Source organism: Perca flavescens, chromosome 6 (assembly GCF_004354835.1).
Source record: "Perca flavescens isolate YP-PL-M2 chromosome 6, PFLA_1.0, whole genome shotgun sequence".
Taxonomy (NCBI): Eukaryota; Metazoa; Chordata; class Actinopteri; order Perciformes; family Percidae; genus Perca; species Perca flavescens.
The window spans coordinates 12186450-12205594 of NC_041336.1; the positions used below are offsets into that span (position 1 = coordinate 12186450).

At 40.6% G+C, this 19145-nt stretch overlaps 2 protein-coding genes across 2 annotated transcripts in view; one reads left to right on the forward strand and one right to left on the reverse strand.

Moving 5' to 3' along the window:
- Positions 1-1814, forward strand: tnfb (tumor necrosis factor b (TNF superfamily, member 2)). The gene is made up of 4 exons (XM_028580297.1): positions 1-307; positions 418-469; positions 581-640; positions 905-1814. Exons 1-4 carry the CDS (start codon positions 122-124, stop codon positions 1360-1362), a joined length of 756 nt encoding a protein of 251 aa, XP_028436098.1. The 5' UTR covers positions 1-121; the 3' UTR covers positions 1363-1814.
- Positions 1815-4888: 3074 nt separating this feature from the next.
- Positions 4889-19145, reverse strand: part of gabbr1a (gamma-aminobutyric acid (GABA) B receptor, 1a) — a 57558-nt gene continuing 43301 nt past the window's right edge. Inside the window, exons 14-21 of the mRNA XM_028580426.1 lie at positions 16720-16852; positions 15218-15334; positions 13733-13843; positions 10728-10821; positions 8990-9117; positions 6899-7027; positions 5971-6114; positions 4889-5182 (exon numbers count right to left, since the gene is read on the reverse strand). Of these exons, the coding sequence (XP_028436227.1) occupies positions 4898-5182; positions 5971-6114; positions 6899-7027; positions 8990-9117; positions 10728-10821; positions 13733-13843; positions 15218-15334; positions 16720-16852 (1141 nt within the window). The 3' untranslated portion in view covers positions 4889-4897. The remainder of the gene's footprint in view (positions 5183-5970; positions 6115-6898; positions 7028-8989; positions 9118-10727; positions 10822-13732; positions 13844-15217; positions 15335-16719; positions 16853-19145) is intronic.

A 19145-nucleotide genomic window follows, 5' to 3' on the forward strand; every position in this document is an offset into this window, starting at 1 on the left:
CAAAGAATCACCACAGAGCACTGGAAGCACCTGAGGACACAGACACAGCATCCAGCCAAGTGTTTTAGTTTGTAGATTTTTTTCTAAACTGCATCAGTAAACCCTCAGAGTTGTGCACAGTATGCTGGCCTACACAACAGCACCAAATGACGTGGAGATGGGTCATGAGGAGAAGACGGTGGTTTTGGTAGAAAAGAAGTCCTCCACTGGCCGGATATGGACGATGTCCGTGGCCCTTCTCGCTGTGGCCCTTTGTTTAGGAGGCGTCCTGCTGTTTGCTTTGTACTGGAGTGGAAGGCCGGAAATGGTAATGAGTAGCTCTGTCTTTCTTTTCTTTTAAAACCTTGTATTTTCTGTCAAAAAATGACATTTCTGTGTTTATATCTCTAATCATTCTTTTTTTCTCTCTCAACACAGACACAACCAGGCCAGACGGAAGCGCTAGTCAAGAAGGACACTGCTGAGAAAGGTGATTATATGCATGGGTGCTTATGTAAATACAGCTGAGGGGTTTTGTGAGATATACTTGAGTCTTTGTGGATTATTTGAGACAAGCTAACATTTGTCTTTCTCTCCTCAGATCCCCACTACATGTTGAGGCGAATCAGCAGCAAAGCCAAGGCAGCCATCCATTTAGAAGGTGAGTCATAGCTTACCTTGATTTGGTCCTCCACAAACAATGATCTTGGTGTTTAGAAGAGACTCTTTCTTCTACTTGTGTGATATTTGCAGCTTCCTTTTTTTATAAGTATGTCAGTCAGGAACACGCTATAGCTATAAGGAAGTTGTTGCACTAGTTATTAATTTGCTACTGTACAGTCAATATTTCATTCCACTTTCCTAATAACATACCTGTTGATTATTAAACACCCTGTAACAGTGCTTCTTCTCGCTCTATTTCCAGGTAACTACGAAGACAGCGAGAGTTTGCAAGGCCAGCTGAAGTGGAGAAACGATCAAGGCCAGGCGTTCGCTCAGGGCGGCTTCCAACTGGTGGACAACGAGATCATTATCCCACAAACCGGCCTCTACTTTGTCTACAGCCAGGCGTCGTTCAGAGTGGTCTGCAGTGATGGCGACGAGGAGGGAGCGGGAAAACACATCACACCTCCCAGCCACAGGATCTGGCGCCACTCCGACTCCATGGGTGGCAAAGCCTCTCTGATGAGCGCAGTGAGGTCAGCGTGCCAGAACACTGCTCAGGAGGACAGCTACAATGATGGACAGGGCTGGTACAACGCCATTTATCTGGGTGCAGTGTTTCAGCTGAACAAAGGAGACCGACTGTGGACGGAAACCAACCAGCTATCGGAGCTGGAGACCGACGAGGGCAGGACTTTCTTTGGGGTGTTTGCACTTTGAAATGACTCTTTGCTGTGATACTAACAGAGACAATACAAAGCTCTGCACAGTGCCATCATTTTTGGCGTTTTTTAAACATAATGTATGTTTTTATTATTATTATTATTGTTATTATTATTATTATTATTATTATTCATCTTCATGGTGATGCAGTAGTGTTTCAATCTCAATGGAGATAAAGCTTGTAGCCAAACAGGCGGTGCAGATTTTTTTTAAATCCTATAAACTGTAACAGTTTGCAACATTATTTATGTTTTAGTCACTTTTTGTACATTATTTATGCTGACCTGAGATTGTAGTAGGCTAGACTTTATCTGCTAGACAAAGCTCTTCACTGGAGAGTTAAGGTTCGAGGATTATGTTACAACTTGTATGTATTTATTTGTATTTATTTATATTTATTTATATTTAAATCGTTGGGGTAGGTGTTAAAAATTAAATTTATACAGTGTATGAGCACACAAATAAAAAGCAAAGAAAAAAGTCACATGTTTGCGTCACTACAAAGGATGAACTCATTTCATAGCTGAGATAATAAATAGAAAGTTGAGTTGGCAAACAGCTCCAGCAGCCAGCCATACAGTAGCTCTCTCACACACACACACACGCACGCACGCACGCACGCACGCACGCGCACACACACACACACACACACACACACACACACACACACACACACACACACACACACACTGCAGCGGGCTCGGCCTATTACATGGCCAACAAGTTGCTCTAAAATTCCTCCACAGGCAGCAAATACTTTCTTTGTTAGATCATATAAAATGAGGGGAATTTCCTACTTTGTTGTGCTCTTGCCGAGTGCTGTGTCAGGTGGAGGCCCACAGAAGCCTCAGCCCAGACCGGGTTTTCCCCAATCACACACCCACACCCACCCCCCCCACCCCCAAACCCCGACCCCACCACTACCACCACCCTCTCTTCCACACACAACCTTCTTCCTCCTCCACACTACCCTTCCCCTCTATTACCACATGCTTCATCTTCAGTCAACTGGAAAGAAACATGACATGTGAGTGTGTGTGTGTGTGTGTGTGTGTGTGTGTGTGTGTGTGTGTGGGACTACAGCACAGCTGGTTTTGTCACATTGTCATCATCTATAAACACACATTTTACAAATATCGAAAGCATTTGGGAGCCATTTGTCTACTTTAGTTTCTTTATATCCACAAACATCCACTTATTGTGTCAGTAACAAGGTTCCTGTTGGCCTTCGCAGCTGGTCATTGTGTTGAAAACAGCTTCCCGCTTTTCTTTAATGTAATCTTCTTCTGGGTTTATTTGCTCTTTGACTCCCGCAGGCCAACCTGGAGAATAATAATCAAGTTTCACTGATAAATAAACTGACAGAATTAATTGCTTCAAAGGTCATTGTTGATTCAGAGAAACAATAAATAACTGGTGACATCTAGTGGATGATGTAATCATGCTTGGCTGTGTCATCCACAGGATGCTGAGACTCTTTCGGGAGCTGTTTGAAAAAAGCTTCACATTTCTAAAAAGATTAAGTGCTGAAAAATGAATCGTGGAATTGGGGTTTTATTTAACAAAAGGGATCTAGCGTTTCCTGAGCTGCTGAAAAATCCACTACAACATTTCAGATTTGTTCAACAGTGCAGAGTTTTGGAAATTAAATGCGAAAGGTATCACTGAAACACAAAAATACCCAATGAAAAAACAATTATTTTTATTTATGGTACCCATATATTTGCATACACATACTCTGAAATATATTAACATTTAAGATCTTAGATATAGTGAATACAAATATCCACAAATCCATGTATAATGTCATATATGTGCAAGATAATAGAACATTTCCTAAATTATTTCCGCATTCATATGTTACAATATCTGATCCAGGTACTGCACAGTTAATAAATATGGCCTATTTCATTCATTGATGTCCTCCTCCATACCCTGAGCTAAATTGTATTAGGATAACCGCAACATAAAGTGGAATAACCATAGTTTGTTCAGTTTAAAGTGCACACTGACAAAATTTGACATAAATATTGTTTTACCTGCTGATAAAGCCATTCAGGTATCATTGCTTTATAAAATCTGGAAATAGCTCATGAATGAAATAGTACATCCAGATTAACTGCTGAATAAATACAGTATGTCACATTACTTTACGTATATCCTTCTTTGATACATTTACAATTTACCCAAAAGGCAAAATGGGAAAGAAAAATAGAACAAAAATTAGCATCCATCCAGATTGTCTGTTATGGGAAAAGATAAGAGAAAAACATCCTTTCAAAATAAAAAATAAAAGGCTTACATGAATGACGTATAACAGATTCACATGTATAAAAACTGTGCTTTCTCTGAATATTTACAGAAATCGCCATCGTAGAAGCCCCACATCTCACCACACTGCTTCTGTAGAAATATACATTGGCTTTCATTTCCAGGAGGCAGAAAGTACAAACTATTGTTCTGGCAAGTTGTAAGTTGGAGTTTTCTCTAAAAGTGAGAATCAGCTGCAGTTACTATGGCTGCAGCAGTATTTGGCGATATCTGCAAAATACATAAGATGCAGGATGAGGGGTTTATTTGATGGCTAATACTGTACTATACAGCTAAATAGATAAAACACAAATCTCAAAAAATACATTGTGAAACATTTTAAATGGCAAAACTATCAAAAATGTCCCTATACACGAGCAAACTCTGATCATTTTCTCCTTTGAAATGGGTCTAATATTCAGCAAAGGACTGGATTTTCAAGATCCAGTGTTGTACTTGAATACACAGTCCTGACAAGACACATCCATACATGCCAAGGCCCTTCTAAATTATGGCTGTTTATTAATGCACATTATTACTTTTCAGTGAAACGAGTGTTCCACACAGTCGATCTCTTTAGAGGAAACATTGGAAAAAAACTGTACATCGCTTTGTCCCTTTGTACATTTCAGCTTTCACAACTCTCCTGAAAAAAAAAGTAAACAAATAATTCACAACTCCATGACAAAACATATCAGATATTACAGAACAATATAAATCACTACTGTATGCGCTTGCCTACATTGTCAACAAACTCGAGAGACAAAAGGTGGAGACAATATAGCAAAGACACAAGCACAAACGTTTCCTTTTAAGATCCTTGATGCGGTGCCTCCACAACAGAACAAGATAACAAATGAGGGAGAGGAATGATTAAGAGAGCTATCTGTTCACTTGACCTTTTTAAAAGACCTTGAGTGCTGCTAGTCTGACCAGTCACAAGTGCCTCGTTGCTGGGTTGAACACAGTGTGATCAAAATTGTGAGGACGGGTGTTACCTGCGTGACTCTCCCGGAAGCTGCCAAGTGCAAAGCACTCCTGTGTACTTATTTGTGCTTCCCCGCCATATTTGAAAACAGTGTCACAACACCGCTGTGCTTATCGCCCGAAACAAGTGAAAGTCACAGTGTCTCATTGTGATTTGTGTGTCCCCGGTTTGTGTGCATTCTGCGAGTGTCCCCCCCCCCCCACCCCCACCCTCCCCCCTCTCCCAGTGCCTCGCCTATTTATACAGTAATGGGATCTGGCTGTTGTGACAGTGGTTGCGGCTCATCTTGCTGTCAGCCGGGTAGAGGTTGGAGGAGTTGGAGAAGGAAGGCGGGAGGGCGTGATTGTCCGTGGTGGGGTTGGGGTAGCCGGGCGGGGGAAGCAGAGACTTGGGATCCGGCTGGGAGGAGGGCGGCGGGGTGTTGTGGTTCTGATTCTGGCCTGAGGAGGGTCGTCGGCGGTTGCGTAGAGCCTGTCGCTCAGCCAGCTGGTTGCGGAGTGCCGATACCCTCTCCTCTTTCTAAAGACACAACGAGCGGAGACAGAGATTGTTGTAGAGCTGTAAAACTTTACTTTAACTTCAACCCCCCCTCCCATATTTAGCATTTATTAGCATTTCTAGCAGTAATTGATTGCAATTACTTGGTGGTCATTTCTCAAACAAAAATGGCAAACCTAATGCTGGTTCTAACTTCTCAAATGTGAGGATTTCCGCCCTTTTCTGGCCAAATATGATAATAAATTAAGCAGGATCGGGACCTCACCCACTAAAAAGATTCATTTTTTTTCAGTGAATTTATGGAGCTGCACTTCCGCAATAAAACTCTGAATAAAAGAGGGATGCTTCACAACCCTTTTCTATATCTGTCAGTGTGAAAGCAAACCATAAAAATTAGGTTACATTGTCCTAGAAAACCTAAAAAGAATAACATGCAATAAAAAAAAGCAAAAATAATAAAGGACACATGATGACATAAAGCCATGCCTCTGTTTATATGTCACAACATTGGGTGTTATTACTATACTCTATTTTCTCATATTATGCAGCATTCACACACACACACACACACACACACACACACACACACACAGAAAAAACACTATACACTATATTTTACCTCTATAATAAAAGCATAAACAGACATAAATGTGCATTACCTATATGTCCATGAAAATATATATATATACATACACACACAATTAATTATGTGTACTGTAATTATGTAAATTGTGTGGCATTTGGACTTGCATGTTTAATAATAATAATGATATTAATGTGTATGTTTCTGTATAATGTAATGTTTTCACCTCCTGGATGATCTTTTGCAGCTCCCTGTTCTCTCTCTCCAGCTGCCGGGATTTCTCCTCGTCGTTGTTGTTGGTGGACGAGCCGGTCTTCAGAGTGTCCTGCTGCTCCGACTGCCACTCACCGCGGGTGATGAGACGCCGCATCTAGACCGCCACAGGAACAGGTTAATAAAGAACAAAGGCCTAAGAGTACAGTGTGCCGTCTGAATAATGCATCTTATGAGACAATGACAGCTCTTTCAGCCAAAAGCTCTCACACTTCTCTGACTGCTTAAACATGTTCATATTGTTTCTTATTTTGACGACATCTTTGGTGCTCAGAGCTCACTGCTGTGTGGTTTGTGCACTGGGCTTCCAGAAACAGCCAGACAATAAAACAGTGGTGACGATACTGTTATGGTTTTTTTTTCCTTGGATTTTCTGTTAATATGGTTTAAATTTCTGTAGGTGGCACTCTTTCCTCTGTCTGCACAGTCTGCAGCAGTGCTCATGTGCACTAACACAGCTCTTCTTCTGCAAATCATTGTAGCTGTTGCCAGACATTTAACATGTCTAACTTTGTGTGTGCCAGAGGATTTGTTTTCTTAAAACCAAATGTTTACAGGAGCTACACATCTAACAGCTTGTTATATTAACTAACTGTCACAGATTATTACCGTAATGGTGAAATCATAAACAGATTAAAGATTTGATCATTTAAGTAGCCTTCTTATTTGATGTAACAGCCAGTCAAATATTACAATGCACTCAAACCTAAAAAAAAGAACTATCAGACATAACAAAGTCTCAGAAGTTTGTCATTTTCAGGCACCATCTAGTACAGGCTGGACTTCCTCGACATGTTTTGACCTGCGGTTTTACTGCAATATGAGTGTATTTTTCAGTGTGCACAACATTTTCCAAAGGTTTCAGTGATGTGTCAGAGCACCTTGGGTACAAAAAGCACGACCAGAGTGATGTAGGCAGAGAAGACGGCTGCTAGAGCGGCAAAGGCAAAGGAGGCATCCTGCTGCGAAGACAGGATCATGGTCACTGGAGCCGTGATCAGACACAACACCTGCAGGAACACAGAGGAAGACAGAAAGAGAAACGGAAAGAAAGAGCAGTTCAAAGAATAAAGGAGGAGGAAAAAGTAAGAATGAAGTTTGAAGTGGAAGGAGGCAGGGGAGGTTAGAGGAGGGGAGGTGGAGAATAAAGTAGAGTTGGAGAGCGAGAGAATGAGAGGGTAGGAAAACACATCCATAAAAGCATTAGGCATCTGTTTATTATTCCGGGGAGGGCTCCCATGTGAAAACAGCATTAAAAAGTCATGACTGAAGTGGCAACAGCGCGCTGACAATCATCACATTGTCATCTCATCAGGGCCTGAGGCTCAAAGCTTAGCAAAGAGGAAGGAGGTCCCTTTACAGACACCATTAACTATTGGCATCATCATAAAACTGAAATGTGTAAATCAGAACATAAAATAATCACATTAGACTAGTCTCACATTACGGAACCATGTGATGAATTGAGCATGCAAACGGCATTTAATGCTCTCTTGAAACAACCATGAATGATAGATCAATGATAAATCCTCTCCTAGACGGAGAGATCAATCCATTTATGAATTACTTCAGTATAAGCTGAGTATTCTTCTTTTATTTATTAATAGGAATTGAGGCAAGGGCAGGAAAGTCTGGCAAAATGGTCGTTAAAAACAAAACAAAATTTTTGCTGGCTTTTGATCAAAGCAGAAAAACTCCTCTGGCAGTTAAAGTGACAGAAACCACTTTTTCCCCAGACATTTTACATCAATTACAAAGTTACCCTGTGTCAAGAGTGTCAGGAAATGGCAGCGAGTATTTGTCTAAAGTGCTAAAGTGAACATAATGGCAGCTATTTCAGTGTAAAGTGCATCCTAGGTGCCTCCGTTTAAGATGATTCACTTGCTTTTAACAAGAGCTGAAAAATGTTTATGACCGACGGCTGCGTTTACCACTGTTATTTAGTGGCTAGGTGGGTACATTTTTAAACAGATCCATACAAAGAACTGTGTGGATGCAATCTATAGCATCCACACACAAAGATAACACATAACCCAAACTGCACAGAAATGTCTTCCCATATAAGTATGCTTGAGTTGCAGCACGTTGCAAGTTTGTGATGCACCCTTTTGTATTTTATTGATTTTTTTTAAACATTCATTTCACCATGAAGTCCCATGCATCAAAATGTATGACACATGACAGCAGCGTGTGCTGGCAGTATTATAATTTGGACAGAATTGTGTCCAGGGATTGGCATTTTAGAGAATCAAATCTCTAGACGTATTTGTGGAAAAGCTTGAATATATAAGCCTGTTTCTGTGTCTCCTATTGCTCCAAACCAATCATTATGCCAACATGTACTTTTCTGTATTTTTTACTTGATCATCAATCTGCAATGTTCAGCACATCCCAGAGGTCATTTTGAGAGGATAAGTTGTTATTTATATTCTGTCTACAATGGACTTGTTGTATGACTATGAAAATCGATGCAAAATGGTAAATCTAGAAACTTTGATTCTGCCACACCAAAACCTGAAAAAACAATAGAACTGTTACACTCTATTGTAGCTGCACAGGAAGTATTTCAATGTGATGTTAAGAGACATTAAGGGGGGAAGTTATCTTTGAACTCCATTAACTTTTATAAACAAGAACTGCAAGCCCCTTGAGAATGAAGCTTTTAAGCTCTTGCAGCTGAAATGTCTTGTCCCATTGGTCGGTCAGTTGCCTGTTTTGTTCTGAAATGAGCAGGAAGGTTACTTCTGGAAGCCAAAGATTTGAGCACTGGGCAAAGTAATCATGGAGGCAATGGCATTGGTTAACCTCCCACAGATATACTACGGCTATTTCGTGCTATGGGGCAATAAAAAAAATTGTATTTATTGCCACTTTAATAAGGTACTCACTGTGCTACAGACTGCTCTGAGCAGACAGTAGCACACAGAAACAGGAGTGTATGTATGACAGTGTCGTTTCTTTTTTCGACTCACAGCCACGTTGTAAATAGCCATCCCCACGGCCCGATGGTCATTGATCTTTTCTGTGGAGACAGACTTGGTCTCGTAAGCCAGAAATATTCCCAGCAGCAGCAAGAGACCCTTGTAGCCATAAACCACACCTACAGAAAGAGGGAAACAGTGAGAGAACATGAAAATTATAGAATATGATGTGTGTAATTCAATTCAACTTTAATCATCCATGAGGCAATTTTGGGGATGAGTAAAAACATACAAGAAACAGACATATGCACAGATAGACAATATGCAACAGAGGCAATAATTGAAGGAATGCAGAACCTACGTATACTGTATTGTACAGAACACAAATGGTGGCCAAATGTTTGTTTTTTTCATTTTGAAAGACAATAAAACAAACAAAAAACGGTTACACTTTACTTGAAGGTATCGACATAAGAGTGACATGACACTGTCATGAACGTGTCATAAAACATTATAAACAAGTCAGAAACGTTTATGACATAACGCTTCTTTTAGTAAGCCTCATTCGGTTTTTGTCATGACAAGTTATGGTTATGGTTATGGTTATGGTTCATGTGTCATGTGTTCAATGACAATGTCACTCTTATGTAAAAAACTTCGTGTTAGCCAAAAAACTATAGTGTGTGTTTGGTTGTGTTGTCATTCCATACTTCAGCATACAGTTTTAGCTTTTCATCTTTTAAATATACAAAACATTTGGCTCCATTTGTCTTCATATACTGTGATTGTATAAACTGTAAAAAAAACATTTACAGTAAAATATTAATTGAGGTGGTCATAATCAAAGTAAAACAGCAGTGCAACTCAAATCTTCAAACGAACACCTGTTAGCACACACAGTAATCACACCATTTACTATTTTACACTTTAACACTTTGACGCAAAAAAAGAATATGTTCCAAGATGTGGAGATAGATGCAGTCTTAGTGACATATTGAGACATCAAACAAAAGAAAACCTGGAAGATGGCTTAAACAACCTTTGCTTCTAGTGTAGGTAACATTGTGAACAGCTCAATGTGGCCATTGAGTTACTCACTCAATGAGTAGAAAACCAAAAATGTAGATGCAATAGAAACTAAAGTGCAGAAAGGTTGAATATGCTGAAAGCCAGTTAGAGTGACAGAGAAAAGAGAATATAAAAGAGAAAGAGAAGCCGGGAAGAAAAGAGGATCTGTGACTGAGTAAGTTCGACACTTCTTCAGACTGTCCATTGTCTTTTTATACCGCCTGATATTAAAGCACCCTCTTTTCTTCTCCGAGAAAAGGAAATGCTATGGGGCAATGGCCCAGTTTGTGACCCACATTATTTGAATTTCAGCACCATTATACTTTCATAAGAGCTGCCATGCTAAGAAAGACAGCAGAGAGACAGACAGGGAGAGAGAGAGAGAGAGACTGCGTGGGCCGAAAAAAAGAGAAGCAAAGGGGGAGAAAAGAGGAATCAAACGTAAGGCAGGAGGCAGGGGCTGAGGGAGGAAGCTGTTATATGAGGCCTGTTTAATTCAGAGTGAATGGTAGTGACGTGTGTGTGTGTGTGTGTGTGTGTGTGTGTGTGTGTGTGTGTGTGTGTGTGTGTGTGTGTGTGTGTATGTGTGTACGCATATGTTTCTGCACATGCCAATGTGTGTGTGACAAAAAAAAAATTCAAAACCAGAGCAGGGCAAAGAATGATAAAGAGACAGATTGAGATATGAGAGGGTAAAACAAGAAAAAGAGAGGACGGGTACCGAGCCACGTGTTCATCTTCTCTGAGCTGCAGTGCTCCAGCAAGGGCTGAATCAGGACATCCAAATCTTCTTTAGGGGCTTCCTTAGTGAACTTCTACTCGCATGGCAGACAGAGAAAGAGGAATGGAAGGATAAAGAGATAGAGGGAAAGAGAGATAGAGAGGGAAGGGGAGATAAGAAAAAATGATGAGACAGCAGCACTCTGGAGGATGAGGCAAAAATGCACAGTAAGCACAAGCCCCAGTGACGGCGCGGTTGATCCCCTCGAGTAAATAGGTCCTTCCCTTGTGTAGATGTAGATGACTGAATTGAATTACTATCCGATAGCCAATACACATAAAATAAAGCTATTTACATATAAGGTTTGACAGTAAAGTTCCTACAGAGCTTGAATGCATAAACAGTATACCAGTATCAAGGTTTGTGTGCCTTGATTCCTGAACATCTGAGCCACTCGTTTCTGACTGAGTTACTTAAACAGTTGAGAATGAACTCAGTTTGGTTTGATGTAGCCTCCCCATCGGATCACTGGTAATGGAAAACAAGAGTGACAATAGGATTTATGAATTACCTTTTATTTCACTGTGAAATAATTTACCGTATTTTCTGCACTATAAGGCGCACCTGATTATAAGGTGCACCTTCAATGAACGGCCTATTTTAGAACTTTTTTCACATATAGGGCGCACCGGATTATAAGGTGCATAGAATAGAAGATACTGCAGTCAAACGTTTGACTGGGGTTGTGTTATACATCCTACTAGATGGAGCTGTGCTAAAGGGAATGTCAACAAAACAATCAGATAAAGTCAAACTTTATTAAGCGTTCTGACAGCTCCGTTCACTCCCATGGTAACGTTGTTAATGTTAATGAATGTCATGCCCATATTGCATATCAATCGAATTGTTTGCTCATTGGCTAAAAAGATAGACGGGTCTTATAGCATTTAAATCTAAGTGGTCCGAGAAAATGTCGATCGTCTCAACGTGGTCCCTGACATGTTGTCATCGGCTTGTCCGCTTCCATTGGCCATATCAGAGGCAAACCTGAACGACTGGCTAATATGAGCTACCAATCGAAAGCTTAGAAGCTAGGGAATACAATGACGCCCACATCGATCATGTAGCTGGGCAGAGAAGCTAGTGGAGATAACAAGTGCGGGAATGGAAAACTGTTTCACGTTTTTCCGTTGTCATTCGGCCAGAAACTTCAACATTGTGAGGCGAACAGATCGTTTTGGAATATAAAGCTTGGATATTACATTTCCTTGGACTCTTGTGGATTTATGAAAATCAAGTTTTGGGCAAAATACTACTTTGTTGCTGAAAGGACAACGAAAACAGGTATGGATGCACTCTCGACACCTGCGCATATTACGGCCGAATTGTTTTATTTTCTGTTACTTTGTAACAGTTGTAACTGCTATAAATCATCTTATGCTTTGTATGTGGGCATAAATTAATCATTAGAGGCTAAGCTTTCAATTGGTGTGTTGCATGGCTGTATATTTTGAAGATTTAATGCTTTAAAGTTATAAAAATGCGAATGAGTGAAAGTTTAATCGAGGTTACAGCGACGCAGTGTCCCGTCAACGTGACAGTGATCCTTGAGAGGTTGATCCATATATAAGGTGCTCCGGATTATAAGGCGCACTGTCGTTTTTTGAGAAAATTAAAGGCTTTTAAGTGCGCCTTATGGTGCGGAAAATACGGTATCATCATGTTTTTTGTTTAACTGAATAACTATAATGACCCACCTGCATAGCAGAGAATGATCAGATGTGGATAAGGTGTTTCCATGCCACAGTATCCTGGCTTTTATTTAGCTAGCATCCAGGTTTTAAAACAAACATACAGGATATGCTGTTTATATGTGTAATCCTCCTTCCCTATCATAACCAGAATACTCGTGCACATGGAAACATGGGATCTCTCTCCACCAGCTCTTATCTCGGTTTTTAGCTGCTAAATGTTCATCTTGAGCTTCTTTTTTTGGAAACGACTGCATATGAAGGTTGATGGAAACAGCTCTGACTGAACTCCATCAAGCAGGTTGATAATTGTAAGTGTTTTTGCACTTCAGAGTGCAAAAAATTAGCGAGTGAGTCCCTGGATTCAGTGTTGAAAATATTGATTAAAGCATGTTTAATGATGTGAATAATTTCATAGTCTATATCCTTGACGTTCCAATTCTGGGATTGCTCTGTTGCCGACCGAAATTCTGACGGATTTCACTCATTTAGGCCTGATTTCCGTTGCCTTGGGCTACCTTTGTGTTGGCATTTTAAACTCCGGTCAATTTATGAGGACTATGGTTAACCTTTTCTCAGATCTCTGCAGGGTAAATCCAGACAGCTAGCTAGACTATCTGTCCAATCAGAGTTTTCTGTTGAACGACTAAAACAACTTTTGAACGTACACGTGTTCCACCAAAACAAGTTCCTTCCCAAGGCCTTTTTGCAGCGGCACAGCGACTTTTACCGGTGCCTAGCACCGCCCAAGACGATTGTGATTGGTTTAAAGAAATGCCAATAAACTAGAGCACGTTTTTCTCCCGCCCCGGAATGCTGTGTGGACTAGCCAGACCCTCCTCCGCAGCGCTGTGGTGGAGGAAGGTCTGGCAAAAAGAGAGTAATAATATCATGAGACCTTTAAAAGATAAATGTTTAATAATGAGGCAGGGAATTTATTCACAATGTTTGCTTGGCAGCTAGATGAATGTTGATTTTTGTTTATAGCAAATGCTACAGGGCACCTTTAACAGCACTTGTACAGCTTACACTATTGAACACAAATACATTAAAATATTCAGTACTGTGCTTTGCAATATCTGTCTGTGTTTCAGATTGTGCTCTTTGAGTGTAAGATGAATCAAAATGAAAGGACATTTCTACAAACGAGGCGTGGTGTCTCATTACTGCGTTATTGACTCATGACGCCGGCTGCGCAGTCTGTTCTAATGGGCGATGACACACAAATTAGCTCATCTGTCTTTGGTACTCCACCTCCACCGTAATGTGCAGAGGATCCACAATCTGCCAGATCATGAGTGACAGGAAGTCGATAGCCAGCAGCACTCCAACTGTTGCGTAGAGTTTCCATGGCTCCAAGTGTTGCTGTGTGAGCAAACGACACACAAACAAACACATACACAACAGTCATCACTATCCAAGGGCATCACGAGCCAGTCCACAAACAAAGACAAACAACCAGGACAAATAATACGACAGGCGTCCTTGTAATTTCTGGATGACTGGGTGCAAATTGTCTTTCTGAGTGCGTGTCTCTGAATGTGTGTACAAGTGTGTGTATAAGTATATTTTAAGAGCAGCAGGTGTGTGTGTGTGTGTGTGTGTGTGTGTGTGTGTGCGTGTGTGTGTGTGTGCAGGCGACACACAAAGAGCTGCAGTAGCTATATTTGTGCTGCCACCTGAAATCATCATTTATACACACTGAAATGACACTGCTTTTGTGTGGACAGTTTCCGAAGCGGCCAATATTTTTTTTAACATAAGCTATAATGGAAGCAATACAGCCGTAACCGAAAAACAAGCCCGCCAAAATGAGCTCTCCTACTGCGACTCCCTACTCTTTCTTACCACACATCTTTTTTCATTCGACCACGCTGGCTTACTCCCAGCACCTCCAACATAGTAACAGCCATTCAAGCGTGCAATGACTAAAACTGAAAAATAAAATAAAGACGAAAACACATTACACAGTCCTGGGCGCCTCTTCACTTGAGTTGCATGAAAAATGATTTGAAAAGTGCTCATTCTCCCCTCGATTTGTGAAAGTTTCTTTAAACTAATGCTCTCTAGCAAATTGCCCTTCTGTGGACATGAAGAGAGTTGAAAGTCAACCCGATTCGTTGTGCTTTGGCTCAAATAATAAACCCCCCGAAGGTTGGATTTCTGCATAGAACTTTAATACTCATCCATATTCATAAATATTCCATAAATGGCTTAATCTCTTATTCTTCTGATTAGGTCTTAGAAATTCCCACAACACATCACAGAGTGGCAGTATCTTGCTGGCTCCAGGATACACTATCTTCAAGAGGACACACACACACACACACACACACACACACACACACACACACATATACACACACACACACACACACATAAAGCTGATGGCGTTGGTATCAGGGGCCTGGTTATGTGTGCCCCAAATCTGCAAGCTTCTATGCCTAAATATTGCATGTGTGTCGGTGCATGTGCATGTGTAAAGTACAGTATCTATGTCAGTGTGTGTCCAACACCCTTATCCCTGCACTCTCGCTACAACCCCAGCATAGTGAATGATGCCGAGCTGGCCTCTTAGAAGCTTATGTTACTAGGAGGAAGCCTGCAAAGTTTTTAACTTTGCTTTTTTATCAGCGGGCGCCACACATGCTGCGTGGCCCGGCCTCCCTCTCCCATCCTTTCTCTGCTCTCCTGAGAGCGCTGAGAGGCTTATCCCTCCCTCCCACTCTTCCTCCCTACCTTCTTCTTCTCCTTCTTTTCGTCCTTCTTTGTGAAGAGTGTGTGGACCCACCAGATCTTGGTGAACATGCTGCCATAAGCCAGGCTGAAGCCGAGGCCCAGGAGCCACAGGCGGAACTGGAGGAGGAGAGAATTTTAAAATACCTTTATTCAAGGGTGTAGGTTTGGTTTCAGAATTGGGGGCACAATGAAGAAAAAAAACAAACAATTAGATATATTGTCTATCAGTCTACTTTCTCTGTAAATAAGAATATAACTTAACTTTTATTTGTAGTTACAGTTACAGTAAATCAATCTAAATTATGATGACATTGGTTATTGTGTTTTCCATAATATGTATATAAATATATTTTGAATGCAGTATTCCTACTTTAAATCATGTTTAGTTTCCTTGATAGAAATTCTAATGTATTTGCATCTTTAATGCAAAGAGCTCTGTTCTTTACTGCCTAAGTGATGCTTCATTCAAGCGTCTTTTTAAAGAGAATATTTGGTCATAAAAATATAGATTACATGAACATTTTCTTTATCCGGAAAACACATAGAGGGGGTCGGAGTACTTTTCAGGTCTGAATAGTGTCTGCAGGTATTGCTTTTAATTTACTACGTAGACCCTAACAATCTTATTTTTATCAACTCCTCTCTTTTCTCATCAGGACTTTAAGAGCTTTAATCTGAAACTGTAAAAGTGAGGGGCTGAAATAGAAGTGATGGAAGCCCTGGCCTTTATTTAACGATAGATAGATAGATAGATAGATAGATAGATAGATAGATAGAGTAGGTGATGGAAGTTGGTGGTGGGGAAATGTAGAGATTGCAACAGAAAAAGAAAAAAACTATCCAGAGCTGAAGGTCAGCAGAGGCAGAGTGCAAGAGAGAGGCAAGACAAAGCATGAGAGAGAATAACTGGACTGAGACAAAGAGCAGAGAAACTACAGAAATGGAAATTGGCTTCCACAACAAGAAGATTCAACATGGGCGAGAGACAAAGCACTCCCACTCGTCATTAGTGCTGGGATCCCATCGTCTGTGCTATTCCGGCACCCAGCAAATATGTGCCACTGAATACCAAAATACAATAAAATACTTGATGAATTATGTCAACGTTTGAACTTTCATCATATGTCATCCACTAAGGTTGAGTGATAATACTCCTGAAATGAGGTTTCGCAGGTGTCTGCTTGCCACAGGCAGAACATCCAAACTGTCCGGGCCTCACAACAACACCTAAATGTGTGTTTGCTTAATGTCACAGTAGAGCAGGGCTTTACTAAAACTGACAGCTGTTAACTGATGAGTGCAATATTTGTGGCACAAAAAAAAATAGGTCCATCAAATCTGAGTTTAATTTCTCCTATACTTCTTTCAACACCTTTTGTAAAAATGACTGTTTTGGTACAAGCATCAAATCAGTGAAACCAAATATTTGCAGACAATACCCAGCCCTTCTCATCCTGCCCTCTGGCTCTTTTCCACCTCTGTCTGTCTCTTTCTCCTGTTACCTGGCAAACGACGGGGAACTGAGATCTGTGGACGTGGTGACCATCAATCCCCAGCGGGAACACTGCGGCCAGAGCCATCATGCAGCCCACCGCTGTCATGTTGTTCAAGTATGGCTGAGAGTTCTGGATGTAGCTGAAACAGTGAAGACATGAAGACAACAACAACAAAAAACTGGTAATTATCATTTCTGCTTAAAAGTACAATTGCTGAATTTGTAGGTATACAGGTGTTAATTGTGTTGGTGGCCTTTTTTTTTCTGCGCTTAGAAATGTCATTGATTGCTGTTAATTGCTCTTATGTTGTTTTTTAATTCAAAATGTATTGTTATTTCCTGGTTCAGGCAGCCTGGCCAACAAAAGACATCTCATTTGACGATGGATGTGATAATCATGTACACCGCGCTGTATGTGGAGGTACAGACAGGAGCTTAACCATAAAGAGAAAACATAATTGTCTGTGATTTCTAGTGGTTGAAGAAGTATTCATATTTTTTACTTAAGTAAAACTACTAATAACCCACTCCAAAGTCCTGCATTCAAAACCTTACCTAGTGAAAATATGTATTATCAGCAAAATGTACTTTATTTATAATTATATTTATTATTATTAGTATTATAAATGTACTAGGTTATTTATTATTTAAAGTAAAAAAAAAAAATTAAATTATATATGATGTTTAAAGTGTAAATTGCAGGTTAAATTTTTCATGAAGTTAAGCAATGTGTTTATTAAACATAAAGATTAGAGCCGCCCACCATTGTTTTGTATGGCTTTTTATAACAAAATGCTGAATATAATATGAAAAGTTGGTACTTTTTACAGTGGTTTTAAGCACTCCCCTTCCCTTCCACTAGGCGGGGTGTGACGTCATAAGAGGGACTCCAAGAGTCTAACGGCTAATAGGCTAGCAGTTATATTGGAGACCTAGCTACCTAGCTACTATTGTGTTTGTGTGGGATGTACAAGTACATCAGAAACAGGGCAGAGGGTCCACTAGGACAAACGGCTGATTGGTGCCTGGGTGAGGTTTGTGGCTACGAAGTGGGCTGATTTTACTGCTGCCTCTGTGACCCACTCTCTCCTCTGCCTGCTGCGCTGTGGCGCTGTGGCTCGGTGTGTGTGTGTGTGTGTGTGTGTGTGTGTGTGTGTGTGTGTGTGTGTGTGTGTGTGTGTGTGTGTGTGTGTGTGTGTGTGTGTGTGTGTGTGTGAGACGGCTGGCCAGCGAGGTTGTCAGGTGCTTGTTGAGTTTAACTCCGAAAAGACAGGTTCCCGTTAATCTTATGATGGACATGTGTTGTGATATTTAAACAAACGATCCGTCAACGGCGAAATAAAAGCCTCTTATTTACGAGAGTGGTCTGAGAGACCTCCGGTTTACAGCGGGGTGTCCGAGCGAGACTGTCCGAGCGACAAGCCAGCGGCCGGGGCAGGCGCTGCTAGTTGTTGCGTTACTTTACAGAGCTTCTCAACTCCGAAAACTTTTTAGGAAGACTGACTATATTTGAAATCTAAACAGTTAATTTCTCGCCTAAAACGTTGTCAGAAATGAATTTAGTGATGAATAAGATGGCGAAAATGGATACAATTTTCCCATTGTTGGCCTGTCTATGTACCTGCTATGGGTTGCTACTCCCTCTTATGACGTCATCACCCAGTCACTGTAAAAAACATGCTACCTTTGTAGAAACCCCAATAAATGTTATTTTAACGCATTTTAAGACAGAAATGTTTAAATATATACATATTGAGCACTTTCTTTACATATTAATTGGTTGTAGTGGTTAACCTACAATTTACACTTTAAGGTTGTGCTAATTTAACTCCTTTATATATCAGTTAGTTTCATCTACAGCAACGCATCATATTCTATAAAATCATATGTTAGAAGTATTGCCACCACGTATCTCATTTTGTCAGAAAAACAGATCTGTTTTCAGCTTTGTGACGATGCATTTTCTGCTGATGTTGATCAAATTCAAAATCACCAAATTTGGAGATACATGGTTTTCACTGGACATAAAGGGCATGAAAAATCTAAGAATTACTAAAGCTGTCAGACAAATGTAGTGGAGTAAAAATACTCTACTGGTGATTTCTATCCAGTTGAGACAATGTGTTTCTATAAATGCTGTAGAGACATTCTCAGGATAATAATCTCCAGATTTAAGATGTTTAATATAATCTGCACTGTACCATAACACCCACCCACCCAGCACAGCAGCTTTCCTCTGCCCCTCAGCTCGAGCTCATCCTGCAGCAGTAGGTGTGATTTTTATATTCTTTCATCCTGCTGACCTGTCCTTGTGTTGCCCTGAGGCCATGCTGCTTATTTACTGTACGTGCGCACACACACACACACACACACACACACACACACACACACACACACTTATATATAATATAAATTTCAGTGTGCTACAAGAGT